The sequence below is a fragment of the Gopherus evgoodei genome, chromosome 2 (assembly GCF_007399415.2).
Source record: "Gopherus evgoodei ecotype Sinaloan lineage chromosome 2, rGopEvg1_v1.p, whole genome shotgun sequence".
In the NCBI taxonomy this organism is placed as follows: domain Eukaryota; kingdom Metazoa; phylum Chordata; order Testudines; family Testudinidae; genus Gopherus; species Gopherus evgoodei.
The window spans coordinates 222273959-222289789 of NC_044323.1; the positions used below are offsets into that span (position 1 = coordinate 222273959).

Sequence of the window (15831 nt, forward strand, 5' to 3'; positions counted from 1 at the left end):
TCGTTAGAGTTGGTATGGCAAACCCCCATTTTTTCATGTTCTCTGTGTATATCTATCTTCCTACTGTACTTTCCATTGCATGCATCTGATGTAGTGAGTTTTAACCCAAGAAAGTTTATGCCCAAATAAATTTAGTCTCTAAGGTGCCACAAGTACTCTCTCTAATAGTCCATTTGGGGACTAGAGATTTTCCTTACGTAAGAATGTCAGTACTGGGTCAGACCAGTGGTTTGTCTAGCCCATATCCAGTCTTCCAACTGTGGCTTCTGCCACATGCTTTAGAGGGAATGAACGGAACAGGGCAATTATTGAATGATCCATCCCCTATTAGCCAATCCCAGCTCCTGGCCTCAGAGGTTTAGCAACTCCCAGAGCATTGAGTGGCTAATAGGTCCATCAATGGCTGTCTTCCATGAATTTACCTGATTCTCTTTTTTGAACCCAGTTATACTTTTGGCCTTCACAATATCCCCTGACAAGTTCCACAGGTTGACAGTGTGTGTTGTGTGAAGAAGTATCTCCTTTTGTTGCCTTTTAATTTCATGGGGTGACCCTTTGATTCTTGTATTATGTGAAGAAGTAAACACTTCCTTATTCACTTTCTCCACACCATTCGTGATGTTATAGACCAGTGATTTTCAAACTGCAGGGTCGCGGAATGTAAAGCACTGGGTCGCGGCAGCTCTGGTCAGCACCGCTGACCGGGCCATTAAAAGTCCTGTCAGCAGTGCTGCCTGGCTAAGGCAGACTAGTCCCTACATGTTCTGACACTGTGGTACATCCTGGAAGTGGCCAGCAGCAGGTCCGGCTCCTAGGCAGGAGGGCCATGGTGCTCTGCACGTTGCCCCCCCACCCCAAGCACTGGCTCCACACTCCCATTGACTGGGAACTGGCCACTGGGAGCTGGGAGAGGTGGTGCCTGTGGGTGAGAGCTGGGCGGAACCACTTGCGCGCGCCTCTGCCTAGGAGCTGGACCTGCTGCAGGCCGCTTCCAGGGCACAGCACGGTCCACAGTGCCAGGACAGGCAGGAAGCCTGCCTTAGCACCCCAGCTGCTCCACTGATTGAGAGCAGCCCACACCCTCATCCCTAGCCCCACCCTGCAGCCCTCACCCCCACACACCAACCCTCTGCCTCAGCTGTGAGTCCCTCCCACGCTCCAAAACCCTCATCCCCAGCTCCGTTGGGTCGCGGGCATCAAGAATCTTCAGCTGGGTTGCCAGAAAAAAAAGGTTGAAAACCATAGATCTTGCTCACAGCTCCACTTAGTCATCTCTTTTGCTAGCTGAACAGCCCCAATTTTTTTAATCTCATATGGAAGTTGTTTCATGCTCCTAATAATTTTTGTTGCCCTTGCCTGTACCTTTTTTTCCATTTTAATATATCTGTTTTTGAGATGGGGTGACCAGAACTACACGTAGTATTCAAAGTGTGGTTGTACCATAGATTTACATGATTATGATATTAACTGTCCTATTATCTTTCCTTTTTTCTAATGGTTACTAATATTGTTAACTTTTTTGACTGCCACTGCATCTTGAGCAGATGTTTTCAGAGAACTGTGCACAATGACTCCAAGATCTTCCTTGAGTGGTAACAGCTAATTTAGACCCCATCATTTTGTATGTGTAGTTGAGATTGTTTTTGTTTTTCCAATGTGCATTACTTTGCATTTATCAACATAGAATTTCATGTGCCATTTTGTTGCCCAGTCGCCCAGTTTTGTGAAATCCCTTTAACTTTTTGCAATATCCTTTGGATTTAACTATCTCGAATAATTTTATATACTCTGCAAACTTTGCCACCTCACTGTTTACCCGTTTTTCCAGATCACTTTTGAACATGTAGAGCAGCACTGGTTCCAGTACATAGCCTTGGGAGACCATGCTATTTATCACTCTCCATTGTGAAAACTGACCTTTTATTCCTGCTAGCGCTGTCAACTGATTTAAAAAGAGTAATCACGTGATTAAAAAGAGTAATAGAATACCATTTATTTAAATATTTTTGGATGGTTTCTACATTTTCAAATGTATTAATTTCAATTACAACACAGAATACAAGTGTACAGTGCTCACATTATATTTATTTTTTATTAGTGCAAACTCTTTATCATGAAAGTTGAGCTTACAAACATAGAAATATGTACAAAAAAACCTGGAGTCAAAAATAAAACAATGTAAAACCTTAGAGCCTACAAGTCCACTCATTCCTGTTTCTTGTTCAGCCAATCACTCAGACAAACAAGTTTGTTTACATTTGCAGGACATAAAGTAGCCCACTTGTTCACAATATCACCCGAAAGTGAGAACAGGTGTTTGCATGGCACTACTGTAGCCGGCGTTGCAAGATATGTGCATGCCAGATGCGCTAAAGATTCATATGTCCCTTCCTGCTTCAGCCACTATTCCAGAGGACATGCATCCATGCTGATGATTTCTGCTCGATAAGAATCCAAAGCAGTGCAGACCAACACATGTTCATTTTCATTTTCTTAGTCAAATGCCACCAGCACAAGGTTAATTTTCTTTTTTGGTGGCTTGGATTCTGTAGTTTCCGCATTGGAGTGTTGCTCTTTAAGACTTCTGAAAGCATGTTTTACACCTCATCCCTCTCAGACTTTGAAAGGCACTTCAGATTCTTAAACCTTGGGTCAAGTGCTGCAGCTCTCTTTAGAAATCTTACATTAGTACCTTCTTTGCGTTTTGTGAAATCTGAAGTGAAAGTGTTCTTAAAATGAACAATATGTGCTGAGTCATTCTCCGAGACTACCATAAAATGAAATATATGGTAGAATGTGGGTAAAACCAAACAGAAGACCTATAATTCTTCCCCAAGGAGTTCAGTCACAAATTTAATTAACACATTCTTTTTTTAACGTGGATCATCAGCATGGAAGCATGTCCTCTGGAATGGTGGCAGAAGCATGAAGGAACATATGAATGTTTAGCATATCGGGCATGTAAGTACCTTGCAACGTTGGCTACAAAAGTCTGATGTGAATGCATGTTCTTATTTTTTCTGACCCCCTCAAAGAATTGTAATAGAGTGGTTTGGCATGATTTCCTTTCACAAAAGCTATTGACTCTTCCCCTACATATTGTATTCATCTGTGTCTGATGATTCTGTTCTTTACTATAGTTTCAAAAAATTTCCCTGATACTGAAGTTAGGTTTAGCAGCCTGTAATTGCCAGATAGCCTCTGGAACCTTTTTAAAAAATTAGCATTACGTTAACTATCTTCCAGTCATCTGGTACAGAGGCTAATTTTAAGTGCTAGGTTACATACCACAGTTAGTAGTTCTGCAGTTTCATATTTGAGTCCCTTTAAAACTCTTGAGTGAGTCCTGGAAACTTACAGTACCTCAGAGTTGTGTACACCAGAGTTACGAACTGACCAGTAAACCACATGCCTCCTTTGGAGCCAGAAGTAAGCAATCAGTCAGTAGCAGAGACCTCTTCCTCCTCCGCCCCCCAAAAATCAAATACATTACAGTATTGTGTTTATTTTTTTAGTAGTTTACTTTTAAAGGGAAAGCAGCATTTTTCTTCTGCATAATAACATTTCAAAGCTATATTAAGTCAGTGTTCAGTTGTAAACTTTTAAAAGAACAACCATAATATTTTGTTCAGAGTTACAAATAATCTCCATTTCTGAGGTGCTCATAACTCTGAGGTTCTGTTGTATTACTGTTTAATTTATTGATTTGTTCTCAAACCTCTTCTGTTGACACCTTAATCTGGGACAGTTCCTCAGAAGTGGGTATTCACCCATGAAAGCTCATGCTCCAGTATGTCTGTTAGTCTATAAGGTGCCACAGGACTCTTTGCTGCTTTTACAGATCCAGACTAACATGGCTACCCCTCAGATGTGGGAATCTCCCTTGTCTTCACTGCAGTGAAGACTGAAGCAAAGAATTAATTTAACTTCTTCACAATGGCCTTGTCTTCCTTGAGTGCTTGTAAACGGCCTGCCTTGCCTCTGGCTGGTCGACTTGGTAATTAGCTCTCCAACCTCTATCAGCTGGTGTCTCTCTGCCGCTGGCTCCTGCCTTCCTCCCAGACCCCGGATGACCCTTTCTCTGGGTGCTACCCCCAGGCAGTACCCCCACAGTTTCTGTGAGTGTCCCCACTCAGGGGAACCACCACCCACTATCCCCACCCTGCCTCAGTATTTAGCTACTGCCAGTCACCATCTAGCCCCCACTTCACTGGGGTAGACTGCCGTGTCTCAGCCATTAATCATAGGCAAGGGGGGTTTGGACCTGCTGCCTTGGCCTACCTGTGGGCTGCTCTCTGCAATCCCAGTACCCAGCTGGCCTTAAACTTGGCCACAGCCTGGGGTTTTCCAGGCCGGAGTTCCCCAGCTCCCTTGGCCTTTCCCCAGCCCTGTTCCACCGAGGTACCTTCTCAACTCCCTAGCAGCCAGGCCCTTCTCCCTCTACTAACAGAGAGAGCATGTCTGTGCTCTTGGCTCAAAGCCTTTTTATAGGGGCTGGCTGTGGTCTGTTTGGGGCATGGCTCCCAGCTGTGCCTATTTCCCCAGTCCGCCTGGGAGCTGCTTGCCCCAGCCCCAGCCCTCTGTTGGGCTGTTCTAAGCCCCTCAGGGTAGGAGCAGGTGACCACCCCGCTACAATGTTCCTTTAGCACCCTTTTCATCCAGTGGCCCCGTGGGTTGTTTGGCAGACTTCCTGCTTCTGATGTATATAAAACAATTTTTGCTGTTAGTTTGTCTCTTTTGCTAGTTGCTCTTCAAATACATTTTTGGCCTGTCTAATTTTATACTTCACTTGCCAGAGTTTGTTTCTTTTTTATTTTTCTCAGGAGGATTTGACTTCCAATTTTTATAGGATGCTTTTTGTCTGAGGTGTCTTTTTTTACTCTGTTGTTCAGCCATGGTGGCATTTTTTTTTGTCCTCTTACAATTTATTTTTTATTTGGGATATACCTTTTAATTTGTGCCTCTATTATGGTGTTTTTAAAACTCTTTTGACTGTTCCTTTTAATTTCCATTAAACCAGCTTCCTCGGTTTTTTTGGTAGTTCCCCTTTTTGAAAATAAATGCTACTATGGTGGGCTTCTTTGGTATCCTCCTCGCCTCCCCCCCAAGATGTAATTAAACATAACATTATCATCACTATTGCTGAGCTGTTGAGCTATATTCACCTTTTGGACCAGATCATGTGCCATTTAGGACTAAATCAAAAATTGCCTCTACCCTTGTGGGTTCCAGGACTAGCAGCTCCAAGAAATAGCCATTAATGGTGTCTGAACTTTTATGTCTACATCCTGTCCATAGGTGACATGTACCTAATCAATATGGGGATAGTTAAAATCCTCCATTATTACTGAGTTTTCTGTTTTTGTGGCATTTCAGATCTCCTGGAGCATTTCACAATGACCATCACCATCCTGGTGAAGTGGCCAGTAGTATATTCCTGTTGCTATACTCTTATTTAGGCATGGAATTTCTATCCATAGAGACTCTATGGAACAGTTTGATTAATTTAAGATTTTTACTGTAATTGACTCTGCTTTCTTTCACATAATGCCACTCCCCCACGGGTATGATATACTCTGTCATACCTGTGTACAGTATACCCACACTATAACGAACCTAGTCCCTGGATCCCATTTCAAGTCTCACTGCTGCGGCAGGAACTGATAGCTGTTCCAACCTGGATGTCAGCCCTCGCTGCTGCTGGAGGAGCTGTCAGCCACCCCCCACCTCACTGCACCCAGGTGGTGGGGCTCTTTTGCGATAACAAACAAATGGCTTGGATCCCGACGGGTTTGTTATAGTGACGGTGTACTGTATACAGGAATGACAGAGTATTACCATGTACCATTGGTTATCATCATTCCACCAAGTTTCTGTGGTGCCTATTATATCAATATCCTCATTTCACACCAGTCATTGAAGGTCACCCAACTTAGTATTTAGACTTCATCCAGGACCACTGTTTTTGTGTTTTGTTTTGTGTTTTGTTTTGTTTTTCCCCTTACTCATCCTTATGTGTAAATTATGCGTATTTAAAATAGAGAAGTATTCTCCAAGACAGTAATACTACCGCAGTGTAACAGTGGAGAAGAGCTGGAAGGCACTGAACCGTTTCTATTGGAGGCATGCAGATATTATATTCTGAAATTCTTAGGCTAGTACTGGATCTACTTGTGCTCTTTTATTGAGCAATACAGTGTGCTAGTTGCTAAACCTAAACTAGCACTGTAAATAATATTTCAGATATCCTTCAAAAAGAATCCTTGAAAGTAATCCTTTGCATAGCAAACAGCTTTGCTATACCTCAGAGCGTTTCTGTCCCATAAAAACCAGTATTTGCAACCCAGAAATATTGCCATTTACCCAAGCTGTGGTGTGACGCATAATAAACATATGTATAAATAAATGTTGGTATAGGAAGCAGCCAGATTGAAGGTGCCATTCAAAAGAGCTTTACTGTATAATGCTTACAATGTTGTTTTTAGAATCCTCCCCTTAGTTAAAACAAGTAATGGGTGCCCTTGTTCAGTAATGCAGAACAATATACCTTTCCTGTTTTTGTCTAGGAATATGTATTTTAGTTTCATATGGCTTATAACAAAAGTTTGTTAGCTTCTCCAATCTAAATAAAATAGAACTGGGTGCAGAAAGATAACTTTGTTTCTTGGAGTTTTTAGCTTTTTTCAAATTTGGTTTCATTCTGTTTCAGAATAAAACCCCAAAATTTTGAAATGCTCTGCAAAAGGGAGGCAGGACCCTAAGCCCTGGTGTCCCCTGAACCATGGGCCTTATGGTCTAGGTTCCACGATTCCAAGGCAGTCTACTTGGTGTACTGCTGCAGAGCCACTGATCCTAGAAGCCCTCGGGTCTTCTACTCAGAGGCAGTGCCTGGCAGACTGTCTTGTAGCCCTGGACCCTGGAATCCCATGATCTGCAGGCAAGCTGATAGGAAACCAGGCAGGTTTCTGTCAGAATCCTGCCCAGTTTCCAGGGGAACTTTGTTGAATCATCACAACATTTCAGTTTCAACAAATTGGGAAATTCTGATGGAAAAACTGTTTTGTTGGAATTTTTCCAACCAGCTCTATAAAATAATCACTTGTAAATAAATGATTTATTTTTTAACTCACCAAATAGCCTCAAGTGGCGTTAGGTTGAATTATCGACCAAAATCATTACAGGTGATTCGTTTCTGAAATTTTACTCTTCTTTATGTAATCTGTCAAATTTTTAGTGTGCTCATCACCTTGGTACAAAAGTTCACATACAACACGGTAAAGCTCTGACACGCTGCTCTGAGCAGTGTGTTAAGGGGGCTGGGCTGGGGCCGAGGAGTTGGATAAGGCGCAGAGAGTCTCGGGCTCCCCCCTGCCCCCCAGGGTCCAGGAGGCAGGAGCTGTGAGGGGGGCAATTTTGGGGGCCCTGCAGTCCCAGAGTGGCCCAGGGTATTAGCAGGGGGCTGGGATCAGCCCGCTCTGCTTCCCTTGCCCCAGCCATGTCACGTGGGGGAGGGGGTTTGGGGGAAGGGATCCCCCGCCCCCGCACTCACTGGCAGCAGCAGAAGTGGAGCAGCCTGGCCCCAGCCCACTCCACCAGCTCCCAGCCGCGGCACTCCACTTCCCACCACAGGTGAGTGGCCCCGCCCCCCAGCGACATGGCTGAGGCTGGGGCAAGGAAAGTGGAGCAGGCTGGGGCCATGTTGCTCGGCTTCCCACTGCAGGTGAATGCTGGGGGTGTCCTTTTCCCAACCTTTCTGCGTTCACCAGCAGCAGGAAGCGGAGCAGCCCGGCCCCAGCCCACTCTACTCCGCCAACTCCCAGCTGTGGCGCTCTGCTTCCCGCCACAGGTGAGTATGGGAGGCATCCTTTACCCAACCTCCCTGTACTGTGCCGTGGCTGGGAGGTGGCGGAGCTGGGGCCACGTTGCTCTGCTTCCCGCCGCTGCCGGTGAGTGCCTGGCAGGGGGTGTGGATAGTGGTCAGAGCAGTCGGGACAGGGAGTAGGAAGGCTGGGTGGGGGAGTGAGGTCCTGGGGGTGATTAGGGACAGGGCTCTCTCGAGGGGGCGTCAGTGAACAAGGAACGCCAAAGCAAGTTCGATTATAACGCAATCTCACCTGTAACGCAGTGAGATTTTTTTTTGCCTCTGAAGGACTGCGTTGTATCGGGGTAGAGGTGTATCTTGTCTGATTTATGGCACAACCCTAACCAGGAGTGCTCCATTTCAGTTTTAAGGTGAGAGCATGGTCTGGAAGTTAGAGCACAGGATTGGGAATCTGATGGGGACCTAAGTTCTGTGACTAGCTTTGCCTCAGACTCACTTCTTAATCTTAGATGAGTGACTGAACTTTCTGTCTTGATTTCCAAATCTATAAAATGGGGATAACATCATTGGGGTGTTGTGAGGATGAGTTAGTTTATAAAATCCTCATAAATCCCCAGATTAGGTGGACTATAGAAGTGTGTGTGTGTGTATGTATGTATATGTATGTATTTAGTGGATATATATATTTTCTTTAGTTAAGTTTTTTTCTTCTAAAGAAGTCTCAGGCCAGTTTTAGAATCACTAGTTTAATAAATGTTGGTTTTGAGAGAGAACACATCTGATGCAGATTATTTTAATAATATGCATTTGTATTATAAATACATTGTAATTACCAAGAAGGTTAGCTAGATTAGATTAATTAATTGTTTGTATTTCCAGGGATTCAAATGACCAGCAGCAGTCATCTTTGAAGATAAAATTCATCCTTTCTTTTATCTAAAAATGGGAGCGTATCTATGCATTACTTCTCTAAATAAGAATTAGGGCCCTATCAACTTCACAGCCATGAAAAATGTATCACGGACTATGAAATCTGGTCCTCTCTTCCCTTCCCCCCCAGTGAAATTTGGTCTTATGTGCTTTTATACTATACTATACAGATTTCAAAGGGGAAACCAGCGTTTCTCAAATTTCTGACCCAAAAGGGAGTTGCAGGGGGGGATGTGTGTGTGTCACAAGGTCATTTTACGGGGACTTCAGTATTGCCACCCTTCTGAGCTGCCTTCAGATCTGGGCAGCTGGAGAGCAGCAGCTGTTAGCCAGGCACCTAGCTCTGCAGGCAGTGCCCCACCAGCAACAGTGCAGAAGTAAGGGTGGCAATACCATACCACCCTTACTTTTGCACTACTGCTTTCAGAGCTGGGTGGCCAGTGCGGGGAAACTGCTCACTGAGGGCCCAGCTCTGCAGGCAGAAGTAAGGGTGGCCATACTATACCATGCCATCCTTACTTCTGTGCTGCTGCTGGTGGTGGCTCTGCCTTCAGAGCTGGGATCCCAGCCAGCAGCCGCCACTCTCCAACTGCTCTGAAGGCAGCGCTCCGCCAGCAGCAGTGCAGAAATAAGGGTAGCAATATTGCAAGTTCCCTCCTCACCCCCAATAACCATGCAACCCCCCCACCTCCAAAACCTTTTTGCGCCAGGACCACTAAAATTACAACACTGTGAAATTTCAGATTTAAATAGCTGAAAACATGAAACTTATATATATCCTATAACCATGAGATTGACCAAAATGGACCATGACTTTTTGATAGAGCCCTAATAAGAGTGTAACAGGGTCTTTGGCGGCTGAGTGGCCTAGTGGTTAGATTGCCTGGCTCTCAACCCCTGCGTGGGCTGAGTAGTTTCACTTACTATGTCCGAGGACAGGTAGGGGGAACCTAGGCTCTCCTTCTCCACCAGGTTCCAGCCCAGGGCCCTGTGTGTGTCAACCCCTGAACCGTGGGGTTGGTGTCTCTCCTGGCGAGGGATCAGAATCTGCTGCCCTCGGCTACTTCCTACCAATCTGAGGCAAGGCTACTCTAGTTCAGTCTACCATAGGGTTCCTTGTTGGATCTAGTCCCAGGTTCCTTCAGGGGCAGGATGGTGAGGGTGAGCTCCACAATGTCTCTGGGGTCTGCTCAGTCAGTTACTTCCACTGCTGGAGGTTCCTTCATAGTCTCCCTTTGGATAGGGAGATTGCTTTCAGACGGCTGCCCTGGCTGGCAGGCCAGTGTTCCATCTCTTCAGGCAAGGAGGCTGCTAGCTAGCCAGCTGGCTCTTGTCTTTTCACCAACCAGCACTGTACTGAGACAGGTTCTCCTCTTTTCTCCCCCCTCCAGGACTGGTATTGGCTTCAGGAATAATGGGGTGGGACTAGCTGGGCACAAAGGCTCTCCTTAACCTTTTCTGTGCTGGTGGGGTGGTTCCATTCATCACAAAGAGTCACACTTAATGTATTCTAGGACTCTGATATGCTTAGCATGCTTCAAATACAACATTATAGTATTTAATGTAATAGGTTTTTTTAAATTAAATAGTTTTGGGGGTAAGAAACATTTTTTCCTGGGTATATAAAATGTACATAATGATTTAGTAACTAGTTGTATTTCAGTAGTTCCTAAAGGATCTGCTCTAAATCAGGGCCTCATTATGTTAGGTGTATATATAGATATATTAAGAGTTTGTTCCTGTCCTGAAGAGCTTATGATCAAAATAGACAAAACAGACAAGAGACATTATTGTGGAGATTTTACTGATGGAAAACTAAGGAACTAAAAGATTTAAATGACTTTCCCAGGATCTCACAGGAAGTCTGGCAGAGACAGGAAGTGAGCCCATATCTCAAGACCACATCTTTCCTCTCTACTTTGTGACCTAACGTTCCATTCCATTTAAATCTCTCATAATTTCTCAGGAAAATGCCTTGTTGCCACTTTGTGAGATGTTCCCTCTTGTGACAATCTCCTGCCCACCCTCCTGACTGCCTGTTTCATAGATCAGCTCTCGTCTCCTGCCCCATCCTGTTGTTCAAGGCTGTTAAATTCATTGGAGGAGTTGGGGCATCAGTCTACTCTGTTTTATCATCAGGCAACCTTTGCTGCCCAGGCGCCATGTTGTTGTCATATGCCAGATTGTGTTGTCAGTGTGAGGCTTCCTAGCAAGGAAGGTCCTCTTCCAGAAATGTAATACAGGCATGAATCCAAATGTTGCAGTAGCAATATAGCAGGTTGTGGGATTTCTGAATGGAGAGAAACAGAGGGAGCTCTCTTTGGGGGAGGGGATCCTCAAATTCCCAAAACTAATACATTTTTAAAAGATCAAGATTGATCACGTATCCATATTGACCCTCACTTTGAAAATGCAAAAACAGAGTTAGCAAAAATTCATTCCAGTTGCATTTCAGTTCACAATATAGGCTCCTTTTCAAAAAGGTAGCCACCTATACTGAATATGCATATGAGCACTAACACTCATAGTGATCTGTTTGTATATGCAACTGCTGGATTTGTACACAGAATTTAGAAATCTAGTTTTGAAAACCTGGCCCAAATAGATGAGTACAACTAGGCAAAACTACTTATTCTCTGTAGAGGGTGTCATGGCCGTAAAATAAATTATAATTTTTAATGCTGTGGGGTCTCTCCTTTTTAGAGCCTATAGTGTATAACAGATTGATAAAACACAGGTTGTGTTCTGACATACTATTTATTTTCCCATGGATTTTGAGGATGTCTGATTTTTTTTTGAGTATTCTTTAACAGTCTGTTGGTATCTCAGAGGATTTGCAATCACTTGTGTTTATTTAAATACCATTTACAGCTGGAAGTGTTTGTTTCTTATTTTTAAAGACTTGGGATTTTATCAACTATAATTCTGTAAACTCTGTTGTCCAGTCATCATTTTGAATCTGTTTATAGTGGGCTAAGCAGTTTGCTACTTTTTTAAAGTTATGCTATTTGAAGCATTATAAACACTGAACATTTTGCAGCATTCTTCTATAATTTATTTTATGTTTAAAAAGCATAGAAGAATTCCTTGGTTATTCTTGGATCGTGTATAATGTTGCTGCTATTGTCATTATTTAAAGATTTATATTGGATGTGCTGATAGAATAAAAATAGTTTTTGTTCTCAGTTTTCAGCTTCACTAGCCTTCAGACTTCCATGGAAATGATGCTTCCTTATACTTGAATACAATTTTAATATAAAGTGGGTACCCCCCGGGTATCTGGTTTTGAGCATTCCTAACACTATTGGAGCCAATGAGATAGCTGAAAAGAGAAGGCTTACTTTATTAAGGAGTATATCATAAGTAGATTGAATGTGTAATCTCTTACATGTAAAATAGGGCCTTCAATGCAGGGAATAAAACTAAGCCAAATCTTTATTGCCTGTAAGATATGTTATGCAGCAAAAGATGATGACTTGCAGAAAATAAAGTGGCTTGAGTTAAAAATAAATATTTATTAAGTCATTTTAGTAGTAGTGTGATAGTGCTGAAAATATGCTCGGCACTATGCAGGAAGAGACAGTCCCTACCTTGAAGATATTTGTCTGTTAGCTGAAAATCCCTAGTGAAGACCAGAAAGTCAATATTTGCACGGGTGAAAATCATTTTGCTTGAAGTTGTAATAAACTCCACCAGTGGAAATAAATAGTAGATTTGACTGACTATATTAGAGGGGTGTTAGTGCAGCTACATTAGTGGCTGGCCACTGATAACTGTAAATGAGGCTAGTCCCCAGTCTACACATGTCCTAAAAAGAAGATTAAACAGATAAAGTGTGGGGAAAAGGAATATACCATGCAATCAAAATGCTTATGATGAAAATGGGTATTCATCTTGTTTGTTCCACGTTTTCCTGTTTGTTTTAGATAGAAACAATCTGCAGCTGCCTCTCCAGCTATTTAATTCCCCATCTAACCATCACCCATGGTTTCACAATTATGTGAAGAATTATTTTTCAAACCCACTGAAATCCCACCTAAACTGTCTCCTAATCCATGCTTGCCCATCTGGCCTCCCTTAAATCAGCAAACTTAGGTTCTTGTCCCCTCCTGCTTCTTTACTGGAATCTTTCTGTTTCCACAGTCAGCTCCGGCCTTTGACAATCATCTGTTGCAACTCCCTTTTAATTCCAGTTTATAAAAATTCCCTGTCTGGTAAAACCACAACCTATTACACTTCTTTAAAATCTACCCTTCTCTCCCTTCTGATCTCCTTCCCAACTAAACCCTGTGCCCATAAAACATGGTGAGCCTGAGTTTTATTTCTGTTCTTAGTACACTTCCCTCAAACAGCCAGGTCTCTTCACTGTACAAGTTTCCTTCCATTCTGGAATTCTTGCCTGTGGAGGGTAGTGTCTTGGACCCTTTGCTGCATTATGTGGGATATGGAGGGTGGGTTCAAACAGTACCATGTCCAGAGTTCAAATTTTGAAATGAAGCTGTGATGTTACTGGGCTCTGGGGCCTCAGTGGCACATTGCTTCTCTACTGCTTAACGGCAATCAGAGAAGGCCTCTCCTCAATATAGCCCAGGAGGCTGGAGGGAGGAAGGGTGTATAAGAGGGGGACATTTGTGCCTTGGAGAGGAAGGTCCAGACTAGATGCTGTCCTCACCAGAACTATTACTCTGCAGCTCAGGAAGTCTCTCCTGAGATGGGGGGAAGAGAGGGGGATTTTGGAGGGATGTATTTCTTCACTGTTTTATTTCCTCTGATAGTGGATTGATTTTAGTACTCCATACCTGCAAACAAATGTTAACATAGGTGAAAGCTGTGTTTGCAGTCACACAGGCTCCCACCTCAGTCCTCAGAATTGCATCTCTAGTTATCTGTAACATATTAAATACTTTTTTAAAATGAGCTAGTAATTATAATGGTGGTCTGACCAATGCAACTTTCAAACCTTGCTGTAAAATATTTTTTTTTAAAGGTGTTTCTTAATTGGTGCAAAAATCACTGCATAAGCAACTGGTTGTTGCTTTCCTTTTGCCACTGTTTTGCCTTCAGTATTTAGTTTCTTAATATTGAAAGTAATCATTGGTAATCTTAATCTCCCAGTTGCTCCTGCAAATATAAGCAGCATTATCCTCTGTATTCTGAAACCAGGTAGCTTGAAGTTAAGCAATCTAGGTCTTATCTGGAGGTAAAGTTGTTATGGCTAGAACTTGATATTTCTGATTTTCTCATACTTTTATATTAAAAAGTAAAAATAATCTACAAAAATATTTTATGCTGTATATACCATAAAAGAATCGAAAAGGGTGCACACATTTTCCTTTGTAGTTTACCTTTAAACTATCAAGTGATATGCAATAAAGTCTCTGTGCTTTAAGAGGTCCATAAGATAATTTATAATAAGAAACAAAGAAGAATTGAGAAATGTCCTGATCTTATATGGAACTTTATAAGTCAAATTACTTCACTATTTCCAGTCATATTTACTGGGAGAAGTAAAAGGCATCAGAAGGGCCATATAGCAATAAGCATTCAAAACAAATTACAGACAAAAGCTATTTATAGTAGGTAAATTTTCCTGTATAAAAATTTAAGCATAGAATATTGTGCATCAAATTGCTTAATAAAGAATTGAAAGCCAATTTTGAGAAAACCACATATTACATGTTGGTGCTGTAATCAAGTAATACATTCATATGATTGTTCTCTTTAAATGTTTTATTGCAACATTTAGTAAAGAACTTTTCGTTATGATGGATAAAAACCTCCCTACTTTAAGATATGGCCCCAATTTTGCATTGAACTCTCCATAGATTGACTTTCTCTTTGCCCACCCTCTCCCCCACCATTGAAGTTAATGTTGTTGAGCATGCTATGCAGGGGACAGCTGTGTGGGTCTCACTGCAGGATCTGAATTTGTGTGTAAATATGCGCTAAGCATTCATTATAAATATTTTATGTATTTATAACACAGTTGGGAAGTGCTGAAGAGATTGCAACGTATGCTACCATTTCTTAAGTTATTAAGTAAACTAAAACTAATTCTGTAGGAATTTTGTATTTTATGGTACAAAAACATTGTCCTTATTTAACTTGTGCTGTCTTTCTTTGCAGGTGGATACACGGAGCATACCAGTGTTAGCAAAATGGCAAAATTCTTATAGCATTAAAGTTGTACTTCAAGAGCTAAGACGTCTAATGATGTCCAAAGAAAATATGAAGCTTCCACAACCTCCAGAAGGACAAATTTACAGCAATTAATTTTAGCTGATTCTCAAACTTCTGTCTTAAAACAACCACCTTCTACTTATATTAATGTCTTGATTAAATCTCACAATGCAAACCACCCACACATTAAAAGAATTTCAGATGGTATACATGACCTGGACGTTTGTAAGAATATATATACTATATGTACGCCCAGTATGTTTTTAGGCACTATGGGAGGATAAAAAAGGCAGCACAATTTATTTTTTTCTCTTATCAATACACTGTCATTTAAGCATAAGCCTGAAGTAGCTTAAAATTGAAATTCAGGTTTTACAAGATGAAAGCATGACAGAAAGTGTCAGATTGCTGTGGATTAATGTATGTTTCAGAAAATTAATCTCTCAAGAAGAAAAATTATAAATGGCATGCTTTATTCATCTGGCTTAGTTAAAAGAGCTGCAGTTAAAATTGTTTTAAAGTAGCAGGTAAAGTGAATACTGTTGCTCATCTTGTTTAATTTTTGCTAAGGTGTGGGTGCCGACTACTATTAGTGTCACAAAGTATGTTCAGGATTGTTTTGATACCTGTATTTATAAAAGGGGGGAGTGGATTTTGTTAAGCGGCTCCTGTGTGTTACATGTAATGGACATGGCAAATATTTGTTTACAGTCTTTGTTCTAATAAACAATGCATTTAAGTTTTAGTGAAACAAAGGAAATAGGTGTATGGATATGTGATTGAGATTAAAGTTAGTCTTAAAATGTAAATAAAATGTGGAAAGTATCCTCTGAGGCTGTGCCATTTCTATAATAATGTAATATATGTATTGTATGTTGCAGAGGTAGCAAAAAGTTAAA

General features: G+C 41.9%; 1 protein-coding gene across 2 annotated transcripts in view; it reads left to right on the plus strand.

Moving 5' to 3' along the window:
* UBE2V2 (ubiquitin conjugating enzyme E2 V2) overlaps window positions 1-15757 on the plus strand; it is a 49886-nt gene extending 34129 nt beyond the window's left edge. For both annotated transcript variants that reach the window (XM_030553064.1, XM_030553065.1), the window contains exon 4: window positions 14879-15757. In XM_030553064.1, coding sequence (XP_030408924.1) covers window positions 14879-15025 — 147 coding nt within the window. In that variant the 3' untranslated portion in view covers window positions 15026-15757. The remainder of the gene's footprint in view (window positions 1-14878) is intronic.
* The last annotated feature ends 74 nt before the right edge of the window (window positions 15758-15831 follow it).